General features: G+C 47.2%; 1 protein-coding gene across 1 annotated transcript in view; it reads right to left on the bottom strand.

Moving 5' to 3' along the window:
• The window catches only part of LOC139536943 (proteoglycan 4-like), a 31,825-nt gene extending 8,993 nt beyond the window's left edge, over nucleotides 1-22,832 (bottom strand). Inside the window, exons 1-7 of the mRNA XM_071337684.1 lie at nucleotides 22,696-22,832; nucleotides 21,468-21,922; nucleotides 7,168-7,318; nucleotides 6,851-6,968; nucleotides 5,719-5,757; nucleotides 5,582-5,623; nucleotides 2,737-3,343 (exon numbers count right to left, since the gene is read on the bottom strand). Coding sequence (XP_071193785.1) covers nucleotides 2,737-3,343; nucleotides 5,582-5,623; nucleotides 5,719-5,757; nucleotides 6,851-6,968; nucleotides 7,168-7,318; nucleotides 21,468-21,630 — 1,120 coding nt within the window. The 5' untranslated portion in view covers nucleotides 21,631-21,922; nucleotides 22,696-22,832. The remainder of the gene's footprint in view (nucleotides 1-2,736; nucleotides 3,344-5,581; nucleotides 5,624-5,718; nucleotides 5,758-6,850; nucleotides 6,969-7,167; nucleotides 7,319-21,467; nucleotides 21,923-22,695) is intronic.
• Between the last annotated feature and the right edge of the window lie 768 nt (nucleotides 22,833-23,600).

Below are 23,600 nucleotides of genomic sequence, written 5' to 3'. Positions count from 1 at the left end.
CCTGACGGGCCGCCCCCCAGGTTGTAAAGGTAGGAAAACACATTTCCACTCCGCTGATCCTCAACACTGGGGGCCCACATGGGTGCGTTCTCAGCCCTCTCCTGTACTCCCTGTTCACCCACAATTGCGTGGCCATGCACGCCTCCAACTCAATCATCAAGTTTGCAGATGACACTACAGTGGTAGGCTTGATTACCAACAACGGCGAGACAGCCTACAGGGAAGAGGTGAGGGCCCTCGGAGTGTGGTGTCAGGAAAATAACCTCTCACTCAATGTCAGCAAAACAAAAGAGATGATCGGGGGCACGCCCCTATCCACATCGACAGGTCAGCGGTGGAGAAGGTGGAAAGTTAAGTTCCTCTGTCTATATATCACCGACAAACTGAAGTGGTCCACGCGCACAGACAGTGTGGTGAAAAAGGCGCAACAGTGCCTCTTCAACCTCAGGAGGCTGAAAGAAAATGTGGCTTGTCACTGAAAACCCTCACTAACTTTTACACGTGCACAATTGAGAGCATCCTGTCTGGCTGTATCACCGTCTGGTACGTCAACTGCACCGTCCTCGACCGCAGGGCTCTCCAGAGGGTGGTGGGTTCTGCACAACGCATCACCGGGGGCAAACTACCTGCCCTCCAGGACACCTACACCACCCGATGTCACAGGAAGGCAAAAAATATCATCAAGGACAACAACCACCCGAGCCACTACCTGTTCACCCCGCTTCCATCCAGAAGGCGAGGTCAGTACAGGTGCATCAAAGCTGGGACAGAGAGATTGAAAAACCGCTTCAATCTCAAGGCCATCAGATTGTTAAACAGCCACCACTAGCACAGAGAGGCGGCTGCCTACCTACAGACTTGATATCATTGGCCACTTTAATAAATGGAACACTAGTCACTCTAATAATGACACTTTAAGAATGTTTACATATCTCACATGTATAAACTGTATACTGTATCCTTCACTATCTATTGCATCTTAGCCGCTCTGTCACTGCTCATCCATATATTCTCATCCCATTCCTTTACTAGATTGTGTGTATTAGGTTTTGTTGTGGAATTGTTAGACATTACCTGTTAGATACTGCTGCACTGTCAGATCGAGAAGCACAAGCATTTCATTACACTCCCAATAACATCTGCTAACCATGTGACCAATAAAATGTGATTTGACACACACACACACAGAGATAGATAGGAAATATATACAAAAAATATGTATATTATTTAAAAACACCTGAAAATAATTAACCCATTCAAATGACATACGACTTCGCCATCTTCACTTGAAATGTCTCAATATTGTGAAGAAACATGCAAACCATGAATATGTTCTAGTTGAATTACAGGTTCCACAACCAGGACAAAGAAACACAATTCTTCATCTCATTGTAAGGTTAGTACACATCCAGCAGGGGGAGACTGTAGAGGCAGACAGTTTTGTTCCTACTAACTCTGGTAGAGGACTGGCTGCAGTGTGATCAGAGGTCCACTGGATGGTGCTGGTCTAGCTCCCTCTCAGTCTGTGTTTGGTTTGTGAACTGGGTCACTTGTCTGTCGAGCTGGGATGTGGGCCGCTGATCAAAACCACCAGCCTATCCTGTTCACCCAGAGGAACGCTGTCCAAACATTGCTAATTAGACTGATACTAAACTCACTCCTAATATTACACAGTTAGACAAGCTAAGATACTGAGGAATTCCATGGAATAGGGGAGACCAAATAAAATAAAATAAAATCTGCAACAAGACACAGAGACGCTGCCATAAAGCAATGAACTACAAGGGCAAAGTCAATAACTCACTATTTGTGCGGCTCAGCGATACAAGAGACATATATCATCATGCACTGATGAAAGTCATGTTCGTTTAGAGGGACTGTGGAAAACGTTAGACAAACACACATAGTAAGAGATCAGCCCGAGAGCGAGTAGCCAATAGAGAGGCAGAGGAGATGTGGGACCATGATACTGCTTCCCCCCCCCAAGGCTGCACTGGCCTGCTTTTAGTCTGCCAGTTCATAAAGATTCCAGTGGGCTGAGGCAGCACTTGGCTAGGACGCTGGGCAAATGAATCCCCATCGCAAACTGCACTAGGAAAGCCTAACCTACACTATAGAGGCCTACTGCAGAACCATGGTGTAACTGTCCATTATGAACACACACCAGGTAAAAGGGATTCGATGTCAGATCATCTTTGTCACATAGGCAATTCTCTTCCCTGCCATGTGGGGGCTGCCTTTTTTGGGGGGGGTACAACTTCATTACCAAAAGTGTTCAATAAAAATGTGTCCTGGTGTCTGCATGCTTCCGGGCCCGAATGTGTTACTCCCACCATTCACAACCATCTCAATACACTCAGTGTTGGAATGTTGCATCTGTGCCATTGATGCTGTATAAATGTTCTTCTGTGTTTGAAAAATGTATAAAGCTAATATTGGTGATTTACCGCCACCTGCACTGCTGGAGTCCTGAACCAAAATATTATGTGTCATTCATTTATTGCGGCCACTATAATATAGCTTAAAGCCATTTACAAACCCAGTTTGAAGAAGACAATGCTCTGGTCAATGGCTGATCGCTCCCAACCCATAGAAATCCCCACCTAGTTGACTGCTTTAAAAATGGTAGAATCCCTTAATGGCAATGTCCATGCTAAAACAGGTCATATCCAAGTAGAGATCTATATACATCGCTATGGAGGGGACCCAATCTCCCATTCTGCTCTACTCTCTTACCTCGGCTGCTGGGTGTCTCCTGGGGGTGGGGCTCAGCCGGCTCCTCGGGGTGGAGTCTGGTTGTGACGGACAGCGGGACGACGGTCATCTTCTCCGGACCATGTGGTTTGGTGGTGCTCTTCTCTAGAGCGTCCCTTATGGCCGCGCTGCTAGCCACAGGGGATGGAGTGATGGTCCTGTGGAAAGGGGACGGTGAATAGATGCTAGGGACAGGGGACGGAGTGGAGCTTGGGACAGGGGACGTTTTGACAGAGCTAGGGACGGGAGAGGGCGTGATGGTCTTCTCTGAAGCGCACGCTTTGGCAGTGCTCTTCTCTAGAGCGTCTCGGATGGCATTGCTGCGGGGGACAGGAGACGGTGTGACAATGCCGGGGACCGGAGACACTGTTACGGTGCTGGGGAGAGGGGACGGTGTGACGGTAGGGACAGGGGATGGTGTGGAGCTGAGGACAGGGGATGGTGTGACGGTGAAGTTCTTGGGGACAGGGGACAGCGCGGTATCCAGCCTCGGGTTGGCAGTGCCAGCTCTTGAGTGAGGTCTGTAGGACGAGAGGGCTGGCTTCTCCTCTGGAGCATCGACCTCTAAATCCTGCTTCAACTCAGCTTGCTGGGGAAACAGGAGAGAACAGTCAGTGTCCGATTCATTCATACCATTTGATTTGCATGTTCAGCTATCGTTCTACCAGAATCCAATGCCTTTAGGTTACTGAGAGGTTTGATGGCATGCTTCCATACACAGTAAGTATCCCCCAAAATAAAATGAGACATGGGGTGCAGACACCATGAGCTAAGCAGGCCTGGGTAACTCCTCAGGGGCCTGATTGGTGTCACACTTTTGCCCCAGTCCCAGCTAACACACCTGACTCCAATAATCAACTAAATCATGATCTTCAGTTAAAAATACAATTAGTTTAAATCAGGTGTGTTTGCTAGGGATGGGGGGGGAAAGTGTGACACCAATCAGTCCCCCGAGGACTGGAATTGCCCAGGCCTGAGTTAAGGGCAGGTTTAAGGCGACCTCTGCATCCATCCTATTTGCCGTACTCCTCTGCCCTCCTAATCTCAGGGTGTCTCCATCCCTACCGTCCTGCCTCTCGTCCTGCCTCTCCATCTCCCAGATCGACAGCTTAAGACCCCTCACTGTAGCAGCAGCAGTACCAAATCCCCCCCCCCCACAAACAACTATCAGCTCCAAATACCGTTGCCAGAGATCATAGTCATTTGGATGGTAGTACAGTTACAATGAACATGAATTCTACATAACAACCAAATCTATGTTTTAACAAATGGTTTCAGAATCTTAGTCTCTCAGACCTATCATATGTAACAATAGGCTGGGGTTGTGCATTAGGACTTTGACATGGGTTGGCAGAGACGTGCAGCGGTGTGTTTGGGAGGAGTCGTGTGTAAGGATGCATGAACGGAGTGATAGAGTGTTCTCCTGCGGTTCGGATCGGCTGCGTGCAGTAGGAGACGAGAGGGAAGGAGATCTCCCCTGTGCAAACCTCAGGAGACAATCCCACAATCTCATCCATCTGTGACTGACACCCTCTCCTGTCTCTGGCGTTTTAATACCCTGATCAACCATCTGCTCCAGAGGAGCCCAGAAACCAAGCTCCAGCAATTCCGCTCCTCGTACACACACACACATTTATTTGACCTTTATTTAACTAGGCAAGTCATTTAAGAACAAATTCTTATTTAGAACGACGGCCTATACCGGCCAAACCCGGACGACGCTGGGCCAATTGTGCGCCGCCCTATGGGACTCCTAATCACGGCCGGTTGTGATACAGCCTGCATGCACACATACACACATATACACAAACAAAAAGAACACAAAACGAAACAATCGCTCAGAAACACCCTTCATTCCACCCCACCCCAACCCCGGTCCCATTGCAGCATGTGGTAGAGAGCGATGACATACATACTGGAGGGCTGCTACAGTTCAGCCGCTCCCCCAGAGAGACAGAGAGAGTATGAGGGGTGAGGCGGCCAGGCCAGGAGCAGCTGGAACAGAGAGAGAGAGAGAGAGAGAGAGAGACAGCTGGGAGAAAGAGGTTCTGGAGAGAGGCTGAGAGTGAAGGGACAGCTGGCCTAACCTCCACACCCTGGAACGAGGGAAAGAGTGAGGAAGAGAGGGAAAGAGTGAGAAAGAGAGAGAGAGAAAAAGGGGTGTGGGTGTCCAGAAGAGTCAGAGGTGTTCAAGCCATATTTAAGGAGAGCCGAAGGGTGGATTAGTGAAATGCAAACCACACTTAGCCAGGATATTTGAGCAAGCGTTTCGAATTCGAACCATCCATGTCTGTGTCATGGCTATTCGGGCTGAAACCTGCCACTACTAGCACCGCTGAGACAATGACTAATTTGTTGCTTTCTCAACCCCATACCCAGCCAGGAATACTACGAGATTAAGGTTGTACTTTCCTGTCTTTGCTTACATGACACTTGATTATATGCCACTGATGATATCATCATCGTCGCGGCGATCAAATGGCTTGACCTCCCAACCCAGGAAATAACCCAACCTCTTACTCTACAACCGTGCACAGCGTTATACATACCTAAACTCTGTGTTAAATGAGCGTAGCATTTAAAAAACAAAATTATTACCAACATAACAGGTAAACCAGTGTATTAATAGTAGTAGTTTGATTCAGTATTAATATTAATACGGAATCAAAATACTGAATCAAACGACTATTAATACACTGGTTTACCTTTAACGTCGCTGCATACCTACCTTTATCAAGGCATAAACAAAACAAATGTCCTCAATGTGCATAATGCACAAACTGATTTACGGAAGCCAAACTCACAAACGTGTTTATGTAATGCTTACTTTTTCAAGTGCTGCAGGTGGCTGCTGCTCACCCACTGACACCTGTGGGTTGAACACACAAACACAGGCATTACTGGGCAACTAATAGCTTCTGAGCAGACGGACAAAGCAGTGATACGTGCAGTACATAACCATACCTGTAGAGGGGGCAATGTCCTCACTTCCTCAGTGTTCTCCTGTTGGAATAGCAGGAACATGTCAGTTGGTTTGACAGATTTAAACACACTTTACTTTCTCTGACTGGAACCTGCTACGGGCGTGCAACAAATGTATAAAGTGTAAGCACACTATAGACCTGCACAAGGCCTATATATTTAGATTCATTTCCTTGTGCTTATTCGGACTATTCTCGAAACATTTCTGACGTTCTGTTTGCGGTACCAGCCCGCGGGTGCCTGGGACGGGCACTGGTATGCCCTACAGGCAAGATGGAGTGTCCACCCTGGCCTGCGCTCGCTATGTGCAAAAGGGTTGCCATGACAACGCTGAAAATCTTCTCCCTCTTTTTAAGATCGCGTGAAACCGGAGGCAACCTCCCCCACCACACACAATACATGTGACACAAGCGCGCTTCTCAATTTCATGGTTCGGTTCAAATATTTAGGGTCAAACCAAATATGCAGGGTTTACTATAACACATAATAACCACTCCCCCTCATACACAATTAAAATACTTAATTTACATACAGATTTACGCAAACACACAGGGGTGGCACACACACTAGGGACAGCACAGGAGGTTGGTGGCACCTTAATTGGGGAGGACGGGCTCGTGGTAATGGCTGGAGCGGAATAGTATTAAATACATCAAACACATGGTTTCCAGGTGCCATTCCATTTGCTCCGTTCCGGCCGTCATTATGAGCCGTTCTCCCCTCAGCAGCCTCCACCGACTCCCAGACAGCGGGAAACACAAATGCAACAGGGAGGAGAGGAATGACATGAACTGTACAAAACAAAGTGGAAGACAAGATGTGGGGAGGGAAGAGAGGGATGGATAGGATGTGGCTGAGGTGGAAAGAGAAGAGCAAGGGAGAGAGGTGTTGTGCGCGTGTTGGAGGTGACAATGGGCAGTAGAAGAGGGAGGGATGGAGGAAGGGAACAGTCAGGAGAGGGAGAGATAGAAGGGGTGATTTATTTGGCTGCTGAGCAATGACTCTCCCTCGTCTCACTGGCCCTCAGCTGTGTCCGAGATTAATGACAGCAACAGGAAGGTCTCTCACACACACACACACACACACACACACACACACACACACACACACTCACCTTTAAATTGAGCTGTATCCCTGGCTGTGTTTTGGGAAGCAGGCTCTCTCTCCCAGTTCTGACAGATTCTGAGACGGGTCTGTTTACCAGGTTGCTCTTCGGGGGGGTTGTTTGGTGGCTACAGACGGACCAGATAGGATAATCAAAACAGGGATGATAGAAAATGGCAAACGCCAAAAACCAACTTCCTACTTAATTTGACATGGACTATTATAACTCCACAGAACTGCAGGTAAAAAATATTAAAAAAATAAAATAAAAAAAATAAAAAAATAAAAAATAAAAAATCGCTGCTGGTATTGCTGACGTGTCCGTACCGTGTGCTATTGTGCAGGCTCGGTGGTGCTTTCCTCTCCACAGGCCCAGAACAGATGAGTTTAGAAGTCTTCAGCTCGTCCACCTCTCCAATCACCATGACCGCCACATCACCGTCCCTGCCCAGCAACCAGCTCACATTCTTACGGTTGGCTACAGGGGACACGAAACACACTGGAGTCATATTATTGGACGCAACAGAGAACGAGACATTCTTGCCAAATGAGGAAAACCAAGATTTGTCATGTTTATGTTTCCGTGGTAAACAGACATTGATGGGTTCCATATATGGACAGCAGTAGAGCAGATGGGGGGGAAAAAAACAAGAGAAAAGCTACCAAAATCATTGAATACTATGACGTGGTTACATTGGGTTAAGGCTGAGAAATGTTCCTTCGTGGAAAAAAAGCAGCACACACACACACACACACGATCAGTAGAGGCAACTATCCAGCCTACTTGCTTTGTAAATATCCTTTGCTATTCTGATGTTGTTTTCTGTATGTATTGTGATTGCTACAAAACGGAAAAACTTGAATGTTCTCAATGAGGCTTTCTTAATCGTGAGGGCTTTGGTTGAAAAGAAGGGGAGGCACCCCTCCAGAGTAGATTACCAGTGAACTGGTTCTGCCAGCCTGTCCTGTGGCAAATGCAGGGAATTCCACTGGGGCAAACCACGATGACATGCCCTGAATTCAGCCCAGGCAAGTCAAAACATACTAGCTAGGCAAACAGACAATTCTCTCAAAACGCAAGACACTAACTACAGACAACAAACACTTGTCAAACTTGTGCTCTGGACTCTCGGGAAACCCTGTCCCGATACTCCTTCACGCCTTGACTCACATCACACCCCCTCTGTTCTGAGACCCTCATAAACCCGGGGCCTAAGTCATGTTCCATTGTAACTCAAACAGTGCCATTTCTGATTTAGTACGTACTATATCCCTGAAATCTGCATATCTGTGGCGCATTCTGGGATCACGCGGGCCTAGTTACTGTGGCAATAAGACGCCCCACCCTGCACTGCAGTCTATCATCTGCCACTAGCAAACGTCACCAATCTGCCACGTTCTGTGCTCAAAGCTCAGGCACAAACCAAAAACGGACCTAACCACACACAGGAACACATACAATGTACGGAAGACCTGTCATAACAGCACTGGTCATGTAGCCTACGTGCTACATATTATACAGATGTACACATACACGCTACATAAATATAGTTACACAAACATTCAACAACACATTAACTACAGTATATACACGCCAAACTAAATGGTAAATATGACTGAACAGATGAAAAACACAAAACCTTTTATTTTATTTTTTTCAGCCATATGCTGTCTATTTGTTCTCCACAATGCTTGTCCTGCATGCTTCCTGCTGTGCTCGCAGCTAATATTTGGAAGGAAGGAGCCAGTGGGCCTGGAGTCACTTCCTGCTTTGCACAGACACCTGGGTCCTGTGCTTGTAACAGACCACCATTTCCTCTGCTTCACACTAAGAAACACAAAACTAGGTCTGCAACAGTCTCCAAACACTTCGTGTTGCAACGTGAACTGTGACTATGAGATGATGAAAGGATCTAACTCTATAGTCCAGTGTGTGTGTGTGTGTGTGTGTAACACCACAGTGTGTATCAGGGAGTGTGTGTGTAACACCGCAGTGTGTATCGGGGAGTGTGTGTGTGTGTGTGTGTGTGTGTAACACCGCAGTCTGTATCGGGGAGTGTGTGTGTGTGTGTGTGTGTGTAACACCGCAGTGTGTATCAGGGAGTGTGTGTGTGTGTGTAACACCGCAGTGTGTATCAGGGAGTGTGTGTGTGTGTGTGTGTGTATCGGGGAGTGTGTGTGTGTAACACTGCAGTGTGTATCAGGGGGTGTGTGTGTGTGTGTGTGTGTGTGTGTGTGTGTGTATGTGTGTGTGTGTGTGTGTGTGTGTGTGTGTGTGTGTGTGTGTGTGTGTGTGTGTGTGTGTGTGTGTGTGTGTGTATCGGGGAGTGTGTGTGTGTGTGTGTAACACCGCAGTGTGTATCAGGGAGTGTGTGTGTGTGTGTATCGGGGAGTGTGTGTGTGTGTGTGTGTGTAACACCGCAGTGTGTATCAGGGAGTGTGTGTGTGTGTGTATCGGGGAGTGTGTGTGTGTGTGTGTGTGTGTGTGTAACACCGCAGTGTGTATCAGGGAGTGTGTGTGTGTGTGTGTATCGGGGAGTGTGTGTGTGTGTGTGTGTGTGTGTGTAACACCGCAGTGTGTATCAGGGAGTGTGTGTGTGTGTGTGTGTGTGTGTGTGTGTGTGTGTGTGTGTGTGTGTGTGTGTGTGTATCGGGGAGTGTGTGTGTGTGTGTGTGTAACACCGCAGTGTGTATCAGGGAGTGTGTGTGTGTGTGTAACACCGCAGTGTGTATCAGGAAGTGTGTGTGTAACACCGCAGTGTGTATCGGGGAGTGTGTGTGTGTAACACCGCAGTGTGTATCGGGGAGTGTGTGTGTGTGTGTGTAACACCGCAGTGTGTATCGGGGAGTGTGTGTTTGTGTGTGTGTAACACCGCAGTGTGTATCGGGGAGTGTGTGTTTGTGTGTGTGTAACACCGCAGTGTGTATCGGGGAGTGTGTGTGTGTCTATGTGTGTGTGTAACACCGCAGTGTGTATCAGGGAGTGTGTGTGTGTGTGTGTAACACCGCAGCGTGTATCGGGGAGTGTGTGTGTGTGTGTGTAACACCGCAGCGTGTATCGGGGAGTGTGTGTGTGTGTGTGTAACACCGCAGCGTGTATCGGGGAGTGTGTGTGTGTGTGTGTGTAAAACCGCAGCGTGTATCGGGGAGTGTGTGTGTGTGTGTGTAAAACCGCAGCGTGTATCGGGGAGTGTGTGTGTGTAACACCGCAGCGTGTATCGGGGAGTGTGTGTGTGTGTGTAACACCGCAGCGTGTATCGGGGAGTGTGTGTGTGTAACACCGCAGCGTGTATCAGGGAGTGTGTGTGTGTGTGTGTGTGTATCGGGGAGTGTGTGTGTGTGTGTGTATCGGGGAGTGTGTGTGTGTGTGTGTGTGTGTGTGTGTGTGTGTGTGTGTGTGTGTGTGTGTGTGTGTGTGTATCGGGGAGTGTGTGTGTGTGTGTGTAACACCGCAGTGTGTATCAGGGAGTGTGTGTGTGTGTGTGTGTGTGTGTGTGTAACACCGCAGTGTGTATCAGGGAGTGTGTGTGTGTGTGTGTGTGTATCGGGGAGTGTGTGTGTGTGTGTGTGTGTGTGTGTAACACCGCAGTGTGTATCAGGGAGTGTGTGTGTGTGTGTGTGTGTGTGTGTGTGTGTGTGTGTGTGTGTGTGTATCGGGGAGTGTGTGTGTGTGTGTGTGTGTGTGTAACACCGCAGTGTGTATCAGGGAGTGTGTGTGTGTGTGTGTGTGTGTGTGTGTGTGTGTGTATCGGGGAGTGTGTGTGTGTGTGTGTGTGTGTGTAACACCGCAGTGTGTATCAGGGAGTGTGTGTGTGTGTGTAACACCGCAGTGTGTATCAGGAAGTGTGTGTGTAACACCGCAGTGTGTATCGGGGAGTGTGTGTGTGTAACACCGCAGTGTGTATCGGGGAGTGTGTGTGTGTGTGTGTAACACCGCAGTGTGTATCGGGGAGTGTGTGTTTGTGTGTGTGTAACACCGCAGTGTGTATCGGGGAGTGTGTGTTTGTGTGTGTGTAACACCGCAGTGTGTATCGGGGAGTGTGTGTTTGTGTGTGTGTAACACCGCAGCGTGTATCGGGGAGTGTGTGTGTGTCTGTGTGTGTGTAACACCGCAGTGTGTATCGGGGAGTGTGTGTGTGTGTGTGTAACACCGCAGCGTGTATCGGGGAGTGTGTGTGTGTGTGTGTAACACCGCAGCGTGTATCGGGGAGTGTGTGTGTGTGTGTGTGTGTGTAACACCGCAGCGTGTATCGGGGAGTGTGTGTGTGTGTGTGTAAAACCGCAGCGTGTATCGGGGAGTGTGTGTGTGTGTGTGTAAAACCGCAGCGTGTATCGGGGAGTGTGTGTGTGTGTGTGTAAAACCGCAGCGTGTATCGGGGAGTGTGTGTGTGTAACACCGCAGCGTGTATCGGGGAGTGTGTGTGTGTGTGTAACACCGCAGCGTGTATCGGGGAGTGTGTGTGTGTGTGTGTGTGTGTGTGTGTGTGTGTGTGTGTGTGTGTGTGTGTGTGTAACACCGCAGCGTGTATCGGGGAATGTGTGTGTGTGTGTAACACCCCAGCGTGTATCGGGGAGTGTGTGTGTGTAACACCGCAGCGTGTATCGGGGAGTGTGTGTGTGTGTGTGTGTGTGTGTAACACCACAGCGTGTATCGGGGAGTGTGTGTGTGTGTGTGTGTGTGTGTGTGTGTAACACTGCAGCGTGTATCGGGGAGTGTGTGTGTGTGTGTGTGTGTGTGTGTGTGTGTGTGTGTGTGTGTGTGTGTGTAACACCGCAGCGTGTATCGGGGAGTGTGTGTGTGTGTGTGTGTGTGTGTGTGTGAGCGTAACACCGCAGCGTGTATCGGGGAGTGTGTGTGTGTGTGTGTGTGTAACACCGCAGCGTGTATCGGGGAGTGTGTGTGTGTGTGTGTGTGTGTGTGTGTGTGCGTAACACCGCAGCGTGTATCGGGGAGTGTGTGTGTGTGTGTGTGTGTGTGTGCGTAACACCGCAGCGTGTATCGGGGAGTGTGTGTGTGTGTGTGTGTGTGTGTGTGTGTGTGTGTGTGTAACACCGCAGCGTGTATCGGGGAGTGTGTGTGTGTGTGTGTGTGTAACACCGCAGTGTGTATCGGGGAGTGTGTGTGTGTGTGTGTAACACCGCATTGTGTATCAGGGAGTGTGTGTAACACCGCAGTGTGTATCGGGGAGTGTGTGTGTGTGTGTGTAACACCGCAGTCTGTATCGGGGAGTGTGTGTGTGTGTGTGTGTAACACCGCATTGTGTATCGGGGAGTGTGTGTGTGTGTGTAACACCGCATTGTGTATCGGGGAGTGTGTGTAACACCGTGTGTATTGGGGGGCCATTGACTTGTAGGAACAGCTGCCCTGGTCGTCAGCAGATAGAGGGGCCTCTGTTCTCCCGCCCTCCCTGTCTGACATTCAGTCGGTTGATAATCAGTGCATTGTGGTCAACTGCAGCCAAGAAAAGACTTCCTCCTGACCTGACGCACACATCAGGCAGAATCAATGCACAAACTGACATGTGCTACAGTGACCTACAGCCAGCCATCACAGAGACTCGTTTTCATCCACTGTTACAAAGCTCTCTCGACCAAACTTCTCAAGTAGAAGCTCTGGGGATATTGTCTTGTGATCTCAGATTCTCTCGGTGGAATGCCAAGGGAAAGTACATTGTGAACCGTGGAATGCCAACGGAAAGTACATTGTGAACCGAGTCATTACGACACAGATTTCTCATACAGGGACTGGCTACCTACAGAAAGAAAATGCAGACAGGCAAGATTCTGCAGTACACCAAACCAGTTTCAGGATAGAATTACAGCCTGTCTCTTTCTATTTGTAGCTATGCATGTAATGAGCCATCTACACAATACAAGAAAACATGATTCCCTCTCTAACATAGGGGTACGAAATATACTCTGTGAAACTGCCACTATTTCTGTCTATCGCGCGTTCCTATTTTAATCTGTTATCTGTTTTTCCGACACACGCACACACATTCCAGACATCAGCCTGCCTCTCCCTCGCACACACTAGTGCTTCACTGGGAACAAGATGATCTAATCAGGGCATTGTACACACACACACACGAGGAAAAGCAACCAGACCTATTCTGCTTGAGTGCATCAGATTCAGCATTACGCCTGTTTCAACTGTTTGTTGCGTGTGTGTCTAGTGGGTGGACAGCTTACGCTCAGATGGGCTGTGTTCACTGATAATGCCCCTTTAAAAACGATTGATTAGTGAACCAACAATTCAATCAATTAAGGGTGAGTCAACTGTAAGTATGTAATTTCCTCAAATGAGATAGCAGTGTCACATCCTGATCTGGCTGTAGGCCTACTCTTTCAGACATAGTTGTTATTGGAAGTGACTAGAAAGGTCCGATGGATACCTTCATTCGTGAAAAATGTATTGAACTTGATGCAGCTAAAAAAAAAAGGATTACTACTCTTCATGAAGAAATAAAACATTTGACCAAGCGCCTTGAACTGAATAAGGATTCTATGAGACTATCGGCATCTTTAAATGCTTCCTATCAAAACATCCAACAGGATCCTAATTTGGACCTTCCCGGACTATGATACATTTCCGCCACTGCACCCCTCTATTAGCTTGAACCAGAAAATGGCTGCTCATTGTTCGACTCCAGGTGAACGTAAACGGATGTGTGTCGGAACCAGAAAGAAGGAGAGGAATCGTTCTCGGGGCGCCTGCCTTTTTCCCCCCGCGTCCAGACTTAAGACTCTCAAATCACTTTGAGCCCCTGTACCAGCTGTCTTAAGCCGGGGGCTTGGGGGGGTTCCCTCCATGGCTGTGGATGCCCCTCCAGCTACTTCTCCCTGTCCTAGTCAATCAACTGCCTGGGCACAGCCTGGGCCACCAGAGCTCTGTCCCTTTGGCTGTTGTGTCCTGCACACATCCGGTGTCTCAGCAGCCCTCTTCTCAGGTGAGTTCTGTGGCTCTGGCCTCGGAATCTGCTTCGAGACACAGCAGAGGCCGGATCATTCTGGCTATTGTGACAGGGAGTTCAAAGGTGATGCATATATCTGTACCTGGGGCAAAGACTTTGTGTTTTCCTGGGTTCAAAGTTCAGGATTTCACCAGGTTGCTTCCTAAGGCTGTCAGTCAGTCACCGGGGGCTGATACTGTCATGGTTCATGTGGGGTCAAAGTTCAGGATTTCACCAGGTTGTTTCCCGAGGCTGTGAGTCAGTCACCGGGGGCTGATACTGTCATGGTTCATGTGGGGTCAAAGTTCAGGATTTCACCAGGTTGCTTCCCAAGGCTGTCAGTCAGTCACCGGGGGCTGATACTGTCATGGTTCATGTGGGGTCAAAGTTCAGGATATCACCAGGTTGCTTCCCAAGGCTGTCAGTCAGTCACCTGGGGCTGATACTGTCATGGTTCATGTGGGGTCAAAGTTCAGGATATCACCAGGTTGCTTCCCAAGGCTGTCAGTCAGTCACCTGGGGCTGATACTGTCATGGTTCATGTGGGGTCAAAGTTCAGGATATCACCAGGTTGCTTCCCAAGGCTGTCAGTCAGTCACCTGGGGCTGATACTGTCATGGTTCATGTGGGGTCAAAGTTCAGGATATCACCAGGTTGCTTCCCAAGGCTGTCAGTCAGTCACCTGGGGCTGATACTGTCATGGTTCATGTGGGGTCAAAGTTCAGGATATCACCAGGTTGCTTCCCAAGGCTGTCAGTCAGTCACCTGGGGCTGATACTGTCATGGTTCATGTGGGGTCAAAGTTCAGGATATCACCAGGTTGCTTCCCAAGGCTGTCAGTCAGTCACCTGGGGCTGATACTGTCATGGTTCATGTGGGGTCAAAGTTCAGGATATCACCAGGTTGCTTCCCAAGGCTGTCAGTCAGTCACCTGGGGCTGATACTGTCATGGTTCATGTGGGGTCAAAGTTCAGGATATCACCAGGTTGCTTCCCAAGGCTGTCAGTCAGTCACCTGGGGCTGATACTGTCATGGTTCATGTGGGGTCAAAGTTCAGGATATCACCAGGTTGCTTCCCAAGGCTGTCAGTCAGTCACCTGGGGCTGATACTGTCATGGTTCATGTGGGGTCAAAGTTCAGGATATCACCAGGTTGCTTCCCAAGGCTGTCAGTCAGTCACCTGGGGCTGATACTGTCATGGTTCATGTGGGGTCAAAGTTCAGGATATCACCAGGTTGCTTCCCAAGGCTGTCAGTCAGTCACCGGGGGCTGATACTGTCATGGTTCATGTGGGGTCAAAGTTCAGGATATCACCAGGTTGCTTCCCAAGGCTGTCAGTCAGTCACCGGGGGCTGATACTGTCATGGTTCATGTGGGGTCAAAGTTCAGGATATCACCAGGTTGCTTCCCAAGGCTGTCAGTCAGTCACCTGGGGCTGATACTGTCATGGTTCATGTGGGGTCAAAGTTCAGGATATCACCAGGTTGCTTCCCAAGGCTGTCAGTCAGTCACCTGGGGCTGATACTGTCATGGTTCATGTGGGGTCAAAGTTCAGGATATCACCAGGTTGCTTCCCAAGGCTGTCAGTCAGTCACCTGGGGCTGATACTGTCATGGTTCATGTGGGGTCAAAGTTCAGGATATCACCAGGTTGCTTCCCAAGGCTGTCAGTCAGTCACCGGGGGCTGATACTGTCATGGTTCATGTGGGGTCAAAGTTCAGGATATCACCAGGTTGCTTCCCAAGGCTGTCAGTCAGTCACCGGGGGCTGATACTGTCATGGTTCATGTGGGGTCAAAGTTCAGGATATCACCAGGTTGCTTCCTAAGGCTGTCAGTCAGTCACCGGGGGCTGATACTGTCATGGTTCATGTGGGGTCAAAGTTCAGGATATCACCAGGTTGCTTCCCAAGGCTGTGAGTCAGTCACCGGGGGCTGATACTGTCATGGTTCATGTGGGGTCAAAGTTCAGGATATCACCAGGTTGCTTCCCAAGGCTGTCAGTCAGTCACCTGGGGCTGATACTGTCATGGTTCATGTGGGGTCAAAGTTCAGGATATCACCAGGTTGCTTCCCAAGGCTGTCAGTCAGTCACCGGGGGCTGATACTGTCATGGTTCATGTGGGGTCAAAGTTCAGGATATCACCAGGTTGCTTCCCAAGGCTGTCAGTCAGTCACCGGGGGCTGATACTGTCATGGTTCATGTGGGGTCAAAGTTCAGGATATCACCAGGTTGCTTCCCAAGGCTGTCAGTCAGTCACCTGGGGCTGATACTGTCATGGTTCATGTGGGGTCAAAGTTCAGGATATCACCAGGTTGCTTCCCAAGGCTGTCAGTCAGTCACCGGGGGCTGATACTGTCATGGTTCATGTGGGGTCAAAGTTCAGGATATCACCAGGTTGCTTCCCAAGGCTGTCAGTCAGTCACCGGGGGCTGATACTGTCATGGTTCATGTGGGGTCAAAGTTCAGGATATCACCAGGTTGCTTCCTAAGGCTGTCAGTCAGTCACCGGGGGCTGATACTGTCATGGTTCATGTGGGGTCAAAGTTCAGGATATCACCAGGTTGCTTCCCAAGGCTGTGAGTCAGTCACCGGGGGCTGATACTGTCATGGTTCATGTGGGGTCAAAGTTCAGGATATCACCAGGTTGCTTCCCAAGGCTGTCAGTCAGTCACCTGGGGCTGATACTGTCATGGTTCATGTGGGGTCAAAGTTCAGGATATCACCAGGTTGCTTCCCAAGGCTGTCAGTCAGTCACCGGGGGCTGATACTGTCATGGTTCATGTGGGGTCAAAGTTCAGGATATCACCAGGTTGCTTCCCAAGGCTGTCAGTCAGTCACCGGGGGCTGATACTGTCATGGTTCATGTGGGGTCAAAGTTCAGGATATCACCAGGTTGCTTCCCAAGGCTGTCAGTCAGTCACCTGGGGCTGATACTGTCATGGTTCATGTGGGGTCAAAGTTCAGGATATCACCAGGTTGCTTCCCAAGGCTGTCAGTCAGTCACCGGGGGCTGATACTGTCATGGTTCATGTGGGGTCAAAGTTCAGGATATCACCAGGTTGCTTCCCAAGGCTGTCAGTCAGTCACCGGGGGCTGATACTGTCATGGTTCATGTGGGGTCAAAGTTCAGGATATCACCAGGTTGCTTCCCAAGGCTGTCAGTCAGTCACCTGGGGCTGATACTGTCATGGTTCATGTGGGGTCAAAGTTCAGGATATCACCAGGTTGCTTCCCAAGGCTGTCAGTCAGTCACCTGGGGCTGATACTGTCATGGTTCATGTGGGGTCAAAGTTCAGGATATCACCAGGTTGCTTCCCAAGGCTGTCAGTCAGTCACCTGGGGCTGATACTGTCATGGTTCATGTGGGGTCAAATGACATCATGAAGAGCAGCTCAGAACAGATTTAGATTGATTTTAAAGAACTGATTGGGTCTCTACTTGACACCAACACACACCCTGCCCTCTCTAAATCGTGGCATTGAATGGTTCAGCAGACTTTTAGCCCTCCATAACTGGCTACGTGACTATTGCAGCTCCGTGGGTGTAACATTTATTGACAAATTTGATACCTTCTGGAAACAAAGCTTGTATTATAAGGAGGATGGGATCCACCCGAATCCTTTGGGTTCCTGGATCCTTTCACAGCATTATAAGGCTGCATTGAGACAATGTCTTATCAATGACCCAAGTCTAGCTCATTTAATCCCTACCATTGTGTATCTGAGTTGTGATAATGCTTCAGCAAATGTACATTATCCTAGGGGAGTTGGAAGACACAATGTAAGTAATCTAATGTATGTCCCTCTTACTGCCCTGAATGCCTCTGCTGATCCTACAGCTATTGTATGCAGTAATCATATACCTATGAACCAGAGTAATACTGTTAACACTGAGGTGGTGTGCCCTAGTAAGAAGTCCACTGTGTGCAGCTCACCCTGCACTAATAAATAACCTGAGCATGTCTACCTCTGCTAAGCTTCCCAGTAAAGCAATGAAAACAATCAAGCATCCCAGAATTAAAAAAAAAATAGCCCACGTTAACATACGTAGCTTAAGAAACAAGGTTCATGAAATCCATAATTTGCTAGTAACAGATGACATTCATATTCTGACAATCTCTGAAACTCACTTAGGTAATACCTTTGATGATACAGTGGTATCAATACATGGTTATAAGATCTACAATTAAGACAGAAATGCCAAAGGTGGAGGTGTGGCTGTTTATATTCAGAACCACATTCCTGTAAAGCTTAGAGAGAATCTCATGTTAAATACTGTTGAAGTAATATGACTACAGGTTCATCTGCCGCACCTAAATCCCATCAAGTGCTAACAGTCAGTATCTGGATAACATGTGTGAAATGCTTGATAATGTATGTATAGAGAGGTATACTTTCTGGGTGATTTAAATATTGACTGGCTTTCATCAGGCTGCCCACTCAAGAGAAAGCTTCAAACTGTAACTAGTGCCTGCAACCTGGTTCAAGTTATCAACCTACCAGGGTAGTTACAAACAGTACTGGAATGAAATCATCAACATGTATTGATCATATATTTACTAATGCTGCAGAAAGTAGTTTGAAAGCAGTATCCAAATCCATCGAATGTAGTGATCACAATATAGTAGCCACAGCTAGGAAAACCAAAGTTCCAAAGGCTGAGCCTAATGTTGTGTATAAAAGTGTTGTAGTGATGTGAAGAATATTTGTTGGTCCGTGGTGTGTAATGACGAGCAACCAGACGCTGCACTTCACAAATTTATGAAATTGCTTATCGCAGTTAATAATAAGAATGCACCCATTAAGAAAATGACTGTAAAATAAGTTAATTCCCCGTGGATTGATGAGGAATTGTAAAAAGATATGGTTGAGATGGATGAGGCAAAAGAGATGTCAAATAGGTCTGGCTAATTGAGAAATCATGTGACTAGACTGAATTTAAAAAAAGAAGAAACTACACTATGAAACAAAGATAAACGACAAAGAATAATAGCAAAAATCTTTGGAGCACCTTAAATGACATTTTGGGAAAAGGCAAATTCCGCTCCATCATTTATTGAATCCGATGGCTCATTCATCACAAAACCCACTGATATTGCCAACTACTTGAATGATTTTTTAATTGGCAAGACTAGCAAACTTAGGCATGACATGCCAGCAACAAACGCTGTCACTACACATCCAAGTATATCTGACCACATTATGAAAGACAAGATTGTAATTTTGATTTCCGTAAAGTAAGTATGGAAGAGGTGAAAAAACTATTGTCTATCAACAATGACAAGACACCGGACAATCTGGATGGAAAATGACTGAGGATAATAGCGTATGATATTGCCACTCCTATTTGCCATATCTTCAATTTATGCCTACTAAAAAGTGTGTGCACTCAGGCCTGGAGGGAAGCAAAAGTTATTCCCCTACCTAAGAATAGTAAAACAACCTTAACTGGCTGAAATATACGACCAATCAGTCTGTTATCAACCCTTAGTAAACTTTTGGAAAAAATTGTGTTTGACCAGATACAATGCTATTGTTCAGTAAACAAATTGACAACATACTTGTTGCGTGCTTATAGGGAAGGACATTGAACAAGCACAGCACTTACACAAATGACTTTTAATTACCTGAGAGAAATTGATGATAAAAAGATTGTGGGGGCTGTTTTGCTAGACTTCAGTGCAGCTTTTGACATTATAGATCATAGTCTGTTGCTGGAAAAATGTATGTGTTATGGGTTTACACTCACTGCTATATTGTGGATAGAGTTACCTGTCTAACAGAACACAGACGGTGTTCTTTAATGGAAGCCTCTCCAACAAAATCCAGGTAGAATCAGGAATTCCCCAAGGCAGCTGTCTAGGCCCCTTACTTTTTTCAATCTTTACTAACGACATGCCTCTGGCTTTGAGTAAAGCCAGTATGTTCATGTATGCGGATGACTCAACACTATACACGTCAGCTACCACAGCAACTGAAATGACAGCAACACTTAACAAAGAGCTGCAGTTAGCTTCAGAATGGGTGGCAAGGAATAAGTTAGTCCTAAATATTTGAACAACTAAAAGCTTTGTATTTGGGACAAATCATTCACTAAACCCTGAACCTTAACTAAATCTTGTAATTAATCATGTGGAAATTAAGCAAGTTGAGGGAACTAAACTGCTTGGAGTAACCCTGGAATGTAAATGGTCATGGTCAAAACATATTGATACAATAGTAGCTAGGATGGGGAGAAGTCTGTCTGTAATTAAGCTCTGCATTATTAACAGCACTATCAACAGGGCAGGTCCTACAGGCCCTAGTTTTGTCGCACCTGGACTACTGTTCAGTCGTGTGGTCAGGTGCCACAAAGAGGGACTTAGGAAAATTGCAATTGGCTCAGAACATGGCAGCACGGCTGGCCCTTGGATATACACAGAGAGCTAACATTAATGATATGCATGTCAATCTCTCCTGGCTCAAAGTGGAAGAGAGATTGACTTCATCACTACTTGTATTTGTGAGAGTTATTGACATGTTAAATGCACCGAGCCTTCTAATTGAACTACTGGCACACAGCTCGGACACCCATGCATACCCCACAAGACATACCACCAGAGGTCTCTTCAAAATCCCCAAGTCCAGAACAGACTATGGGAGGCGCACAATACTACATTGAGCCATGACTACATTGAGCCATGACTACATGGAACTCTATCCCACATCAAGTAACTCATGACAGCAGTAAAATTTGATTTAAAAAACAGATAAAAATACACTGTATGGAACAGCGGGTTCTGTGAAGCATCACAAACATAGACACATGCATACAAACACACGATAACATACGCACTATACACACACATGTACACATGGATTTTGTTTTATAGATAAGTGGTATTAGAGTTGAGGCTTAATATGTTGTGAAATCTGTTACGGATGTATTGCAATGTTTTTCAAATGTATAACTGCCTTAATTGTGCTGGACCCCAGGAAGAGTAGCTGCTGCGTTGGCAGCAGCTAATGGCAATCCATTAAAAATACAAATACTAGAAACCTGAGTTGAAGACCTATTTCTCTCACCCCGGTGATGCTACATGAGGCCGAGCTACCTCCACATACCCTCCAGTGTTCCTATTGTGATGGTAAATGGCACCACTGGTGAGAAACTGCAGGTAGTGATTTAACAAAAGACAAGTAGTCTTTTCAGCCATTACCTACTCTCTTAGCCCTGCTGACACTCATAATATAAACAGATAATGCCATCTCATTGAAACAAAGTGCATAACCTACTCGCAGGCAGACACAGACCCGCATACAGAGGGCCTGCCAACAACAAAAATGACTGATACTGAATACATTGGCGGTAGCCTAAAGCACATCACAGGATGTTTCTCAGAGGCAAGCCAGATGCTTGCAGCTCAACTTCACAAGGCAGCTCCCTATTAGTTAATCCACAGCAACAACAACAATACCGCACCAACATATCGGACACTTGTCTGATGTATCTGCCTTTTAGAAAGATCAGATGGGTAGGTTTCAATGAAACGTGTTTGTAGACTTATTTCATAAGCAGATAACGATACTTTTTGGGCAAAAAAAAGTTACACAGCCTCCTGTCACACAGACCCTGTGTGTGAAGATGTAGCAGGAGAGGCAGCAGAAGAGGTAGGGAGGAATGAAGTTAGTACCTGTACTCAGCTTTGGTCTATGGACTTCTTTCTCCTCACGTTCCTTCCAACGCCGCACCTGCTCCTGTCTCATCTTCAGGAACAAGGTCTTCTTCTGGTCCTCGTTCAGGGCCTCCAGCACATCAGGATCGATGTACATGTCCTTTAGTATCTGCTGCAGCATGGTGGCGGCGGGCTGGAGGTGGAGGGGTAAGGCGGTAGGGGCTGTTCCAGCAGGTTACCCAGTCTAGCAGGGCGTGGATAGGTACTGTCCTGACTCCTTGGGTCGACAGTTTCCTGAAGACGTGTTGGCTTCTAAACAAGCTTCATGAGGAAAAGAAGAAGATCGAGGCTCCAATGTCACATTCACAAGCTGTAGACAGCTGCCTCTGACGTCCTCTGCACTGACACTCCCTCCTCCCTCCACACACGTCAGTCGTCCTCAGTACTCATCAGGCAGCCATGGCTGGGTGAATCTGCATCAGGGAAAATTACACATCACAACCTCTGTCAGCACTGTAGATGATTGGCACTCCCTGCTGTATGCTAATCATGCTGCTGTTCAGTGCTCCTAGCCACTTGGCCTTCCTTGTCTTTTGATTTATTTTCTTACTTTTTCCCCCTTTGTCTCTTCTTCTCTTAATAAGATGTAACTGCTCATTGCCTTCTTTTTCAATGCATAGTAAATCACAGCAATCTCCTTTCCCTTCTTCAGACGAACGATAGAGTTCAAACCCTGGTTTCCTCACCCAAGCCATAGTCAGGGCTCTGAGAGCGGCTGTCTGGCCCTGGATGGGAGGAGATTCCAAAGGAATGGGGCATTTTTCTGCCGTCAGTAACCCCCCCCCCACACCCCACATCCCTTTCCAACCGCCCTTCCTTTTTTTTTTCTCCCAAACTCCCATGAGATGGCTGCTCCATTTTAACATGGTCGTTGTTGGGCTGTAACCAAACTACAAGGTCACATCCCAGGACAGCATGAGTAGAACGCTGCTCTAACAGAGGGGCTGAAAGGACTTCACTAGGCATGGTGGTCATATTAACAATGGAAACAGCACAATCAACATTTGGAGGGAGACAAAGGTAGCCTGAGACTGAGAACTGTCACTGCTGGAAAACAGATTGGTTTAAACTCAACACTTGGTGGGGGGAAAAAAGACAAAAAGAAGAGAAGCGGGTGAGCCAGTGATAGAGAATTCAGCAGAACGTGTGCGAGAAAGGATGTGTTGTTTAAGGAGGATGTACTCACAGTGGGGTGCAGACGCTCCACGGCAGAGTAACTACTCGGGAGAGTGAGTGCGCTTGTGTGTCCTCCTCCTTGCCTTTGTGTAGGACTGAGCTGATGACATCACAGCATTCCATGAGCTGTCTCTCACTCTATCTCCCTCTCTGTAAGACACACACAATAATTATCTTGGTGGTGGTGGTGGGGGGAGTCAGGAAACAGAGCTCAGCCAAGCTAGCTGTAAAAGAAGTAACAGCATCCTGTTGAACAGAAATAGAGAGATCAATACCAGCTGCTGTTAGAAAACCATGTTTCTATTGCCTGGATTGTGCAAATTGATTGCTATTCCAAAAAAATTCTAAATTCTAACAATCCAATTGCACATTTTGCTTTTACTTGTCACATTTCTCCTCCGCAAACTATCTCCTCTTTTCTTATTTTCTCAAAAGCTCTAGCACTCCACCTCCCCTGAATACATAGCTCCTCCCCCCCATAAAATTCTAGTCCTCTTCAGACCATATTTGTCCCCTTAATCCCATATAACCCCTCTATCGCTTTCTCAAAACCAAACTAACCAACGAAACACTAACACATAGAAAAAGATAAGTCTACAGTTGTCTTCAGAGATGCCAATATCTAGCTTACACAATGCCCCACTTCCAAGTTTCAAATTCAAGTGAATAGCACTCTCTGGTGGTCAAACACTTTGGCTTGTAAATTAAGGTATTTTTTTCTCCCAAAATGTCTTTATCCATGACTGCAATTTGTCTCATTTAATCAGTAAAATTATATGGATAGGTTTAAGCCACAAAAAAAATCGATTTCGAAAACAATGATGATACCATTTAAATACAAACAATGGACAACAATGGACAGTCTACTGTAAACCATTCCTGTACCTGCGCTGATGTAAAACTAATAGTAAGAGC

This window comes from Salvelinus alpinus, chromosome 13 (assembly GCF_045679555.1).
Source record: "Salvelinus alpinus chromosome 13, SLU_Salpinus.1, whole genome shotgun sequence".
NCBI classification, from domain to species: domain Eukaryota; kingdom Metazoa; phylum Chordata; class Actinopteri; order Salmoniformes; family Salmonidae; genus Salvelinus; species Salvelinus alpinus.
This window is presented reverse-complemented; position numbering and strand designations above follow the sequence as displayed.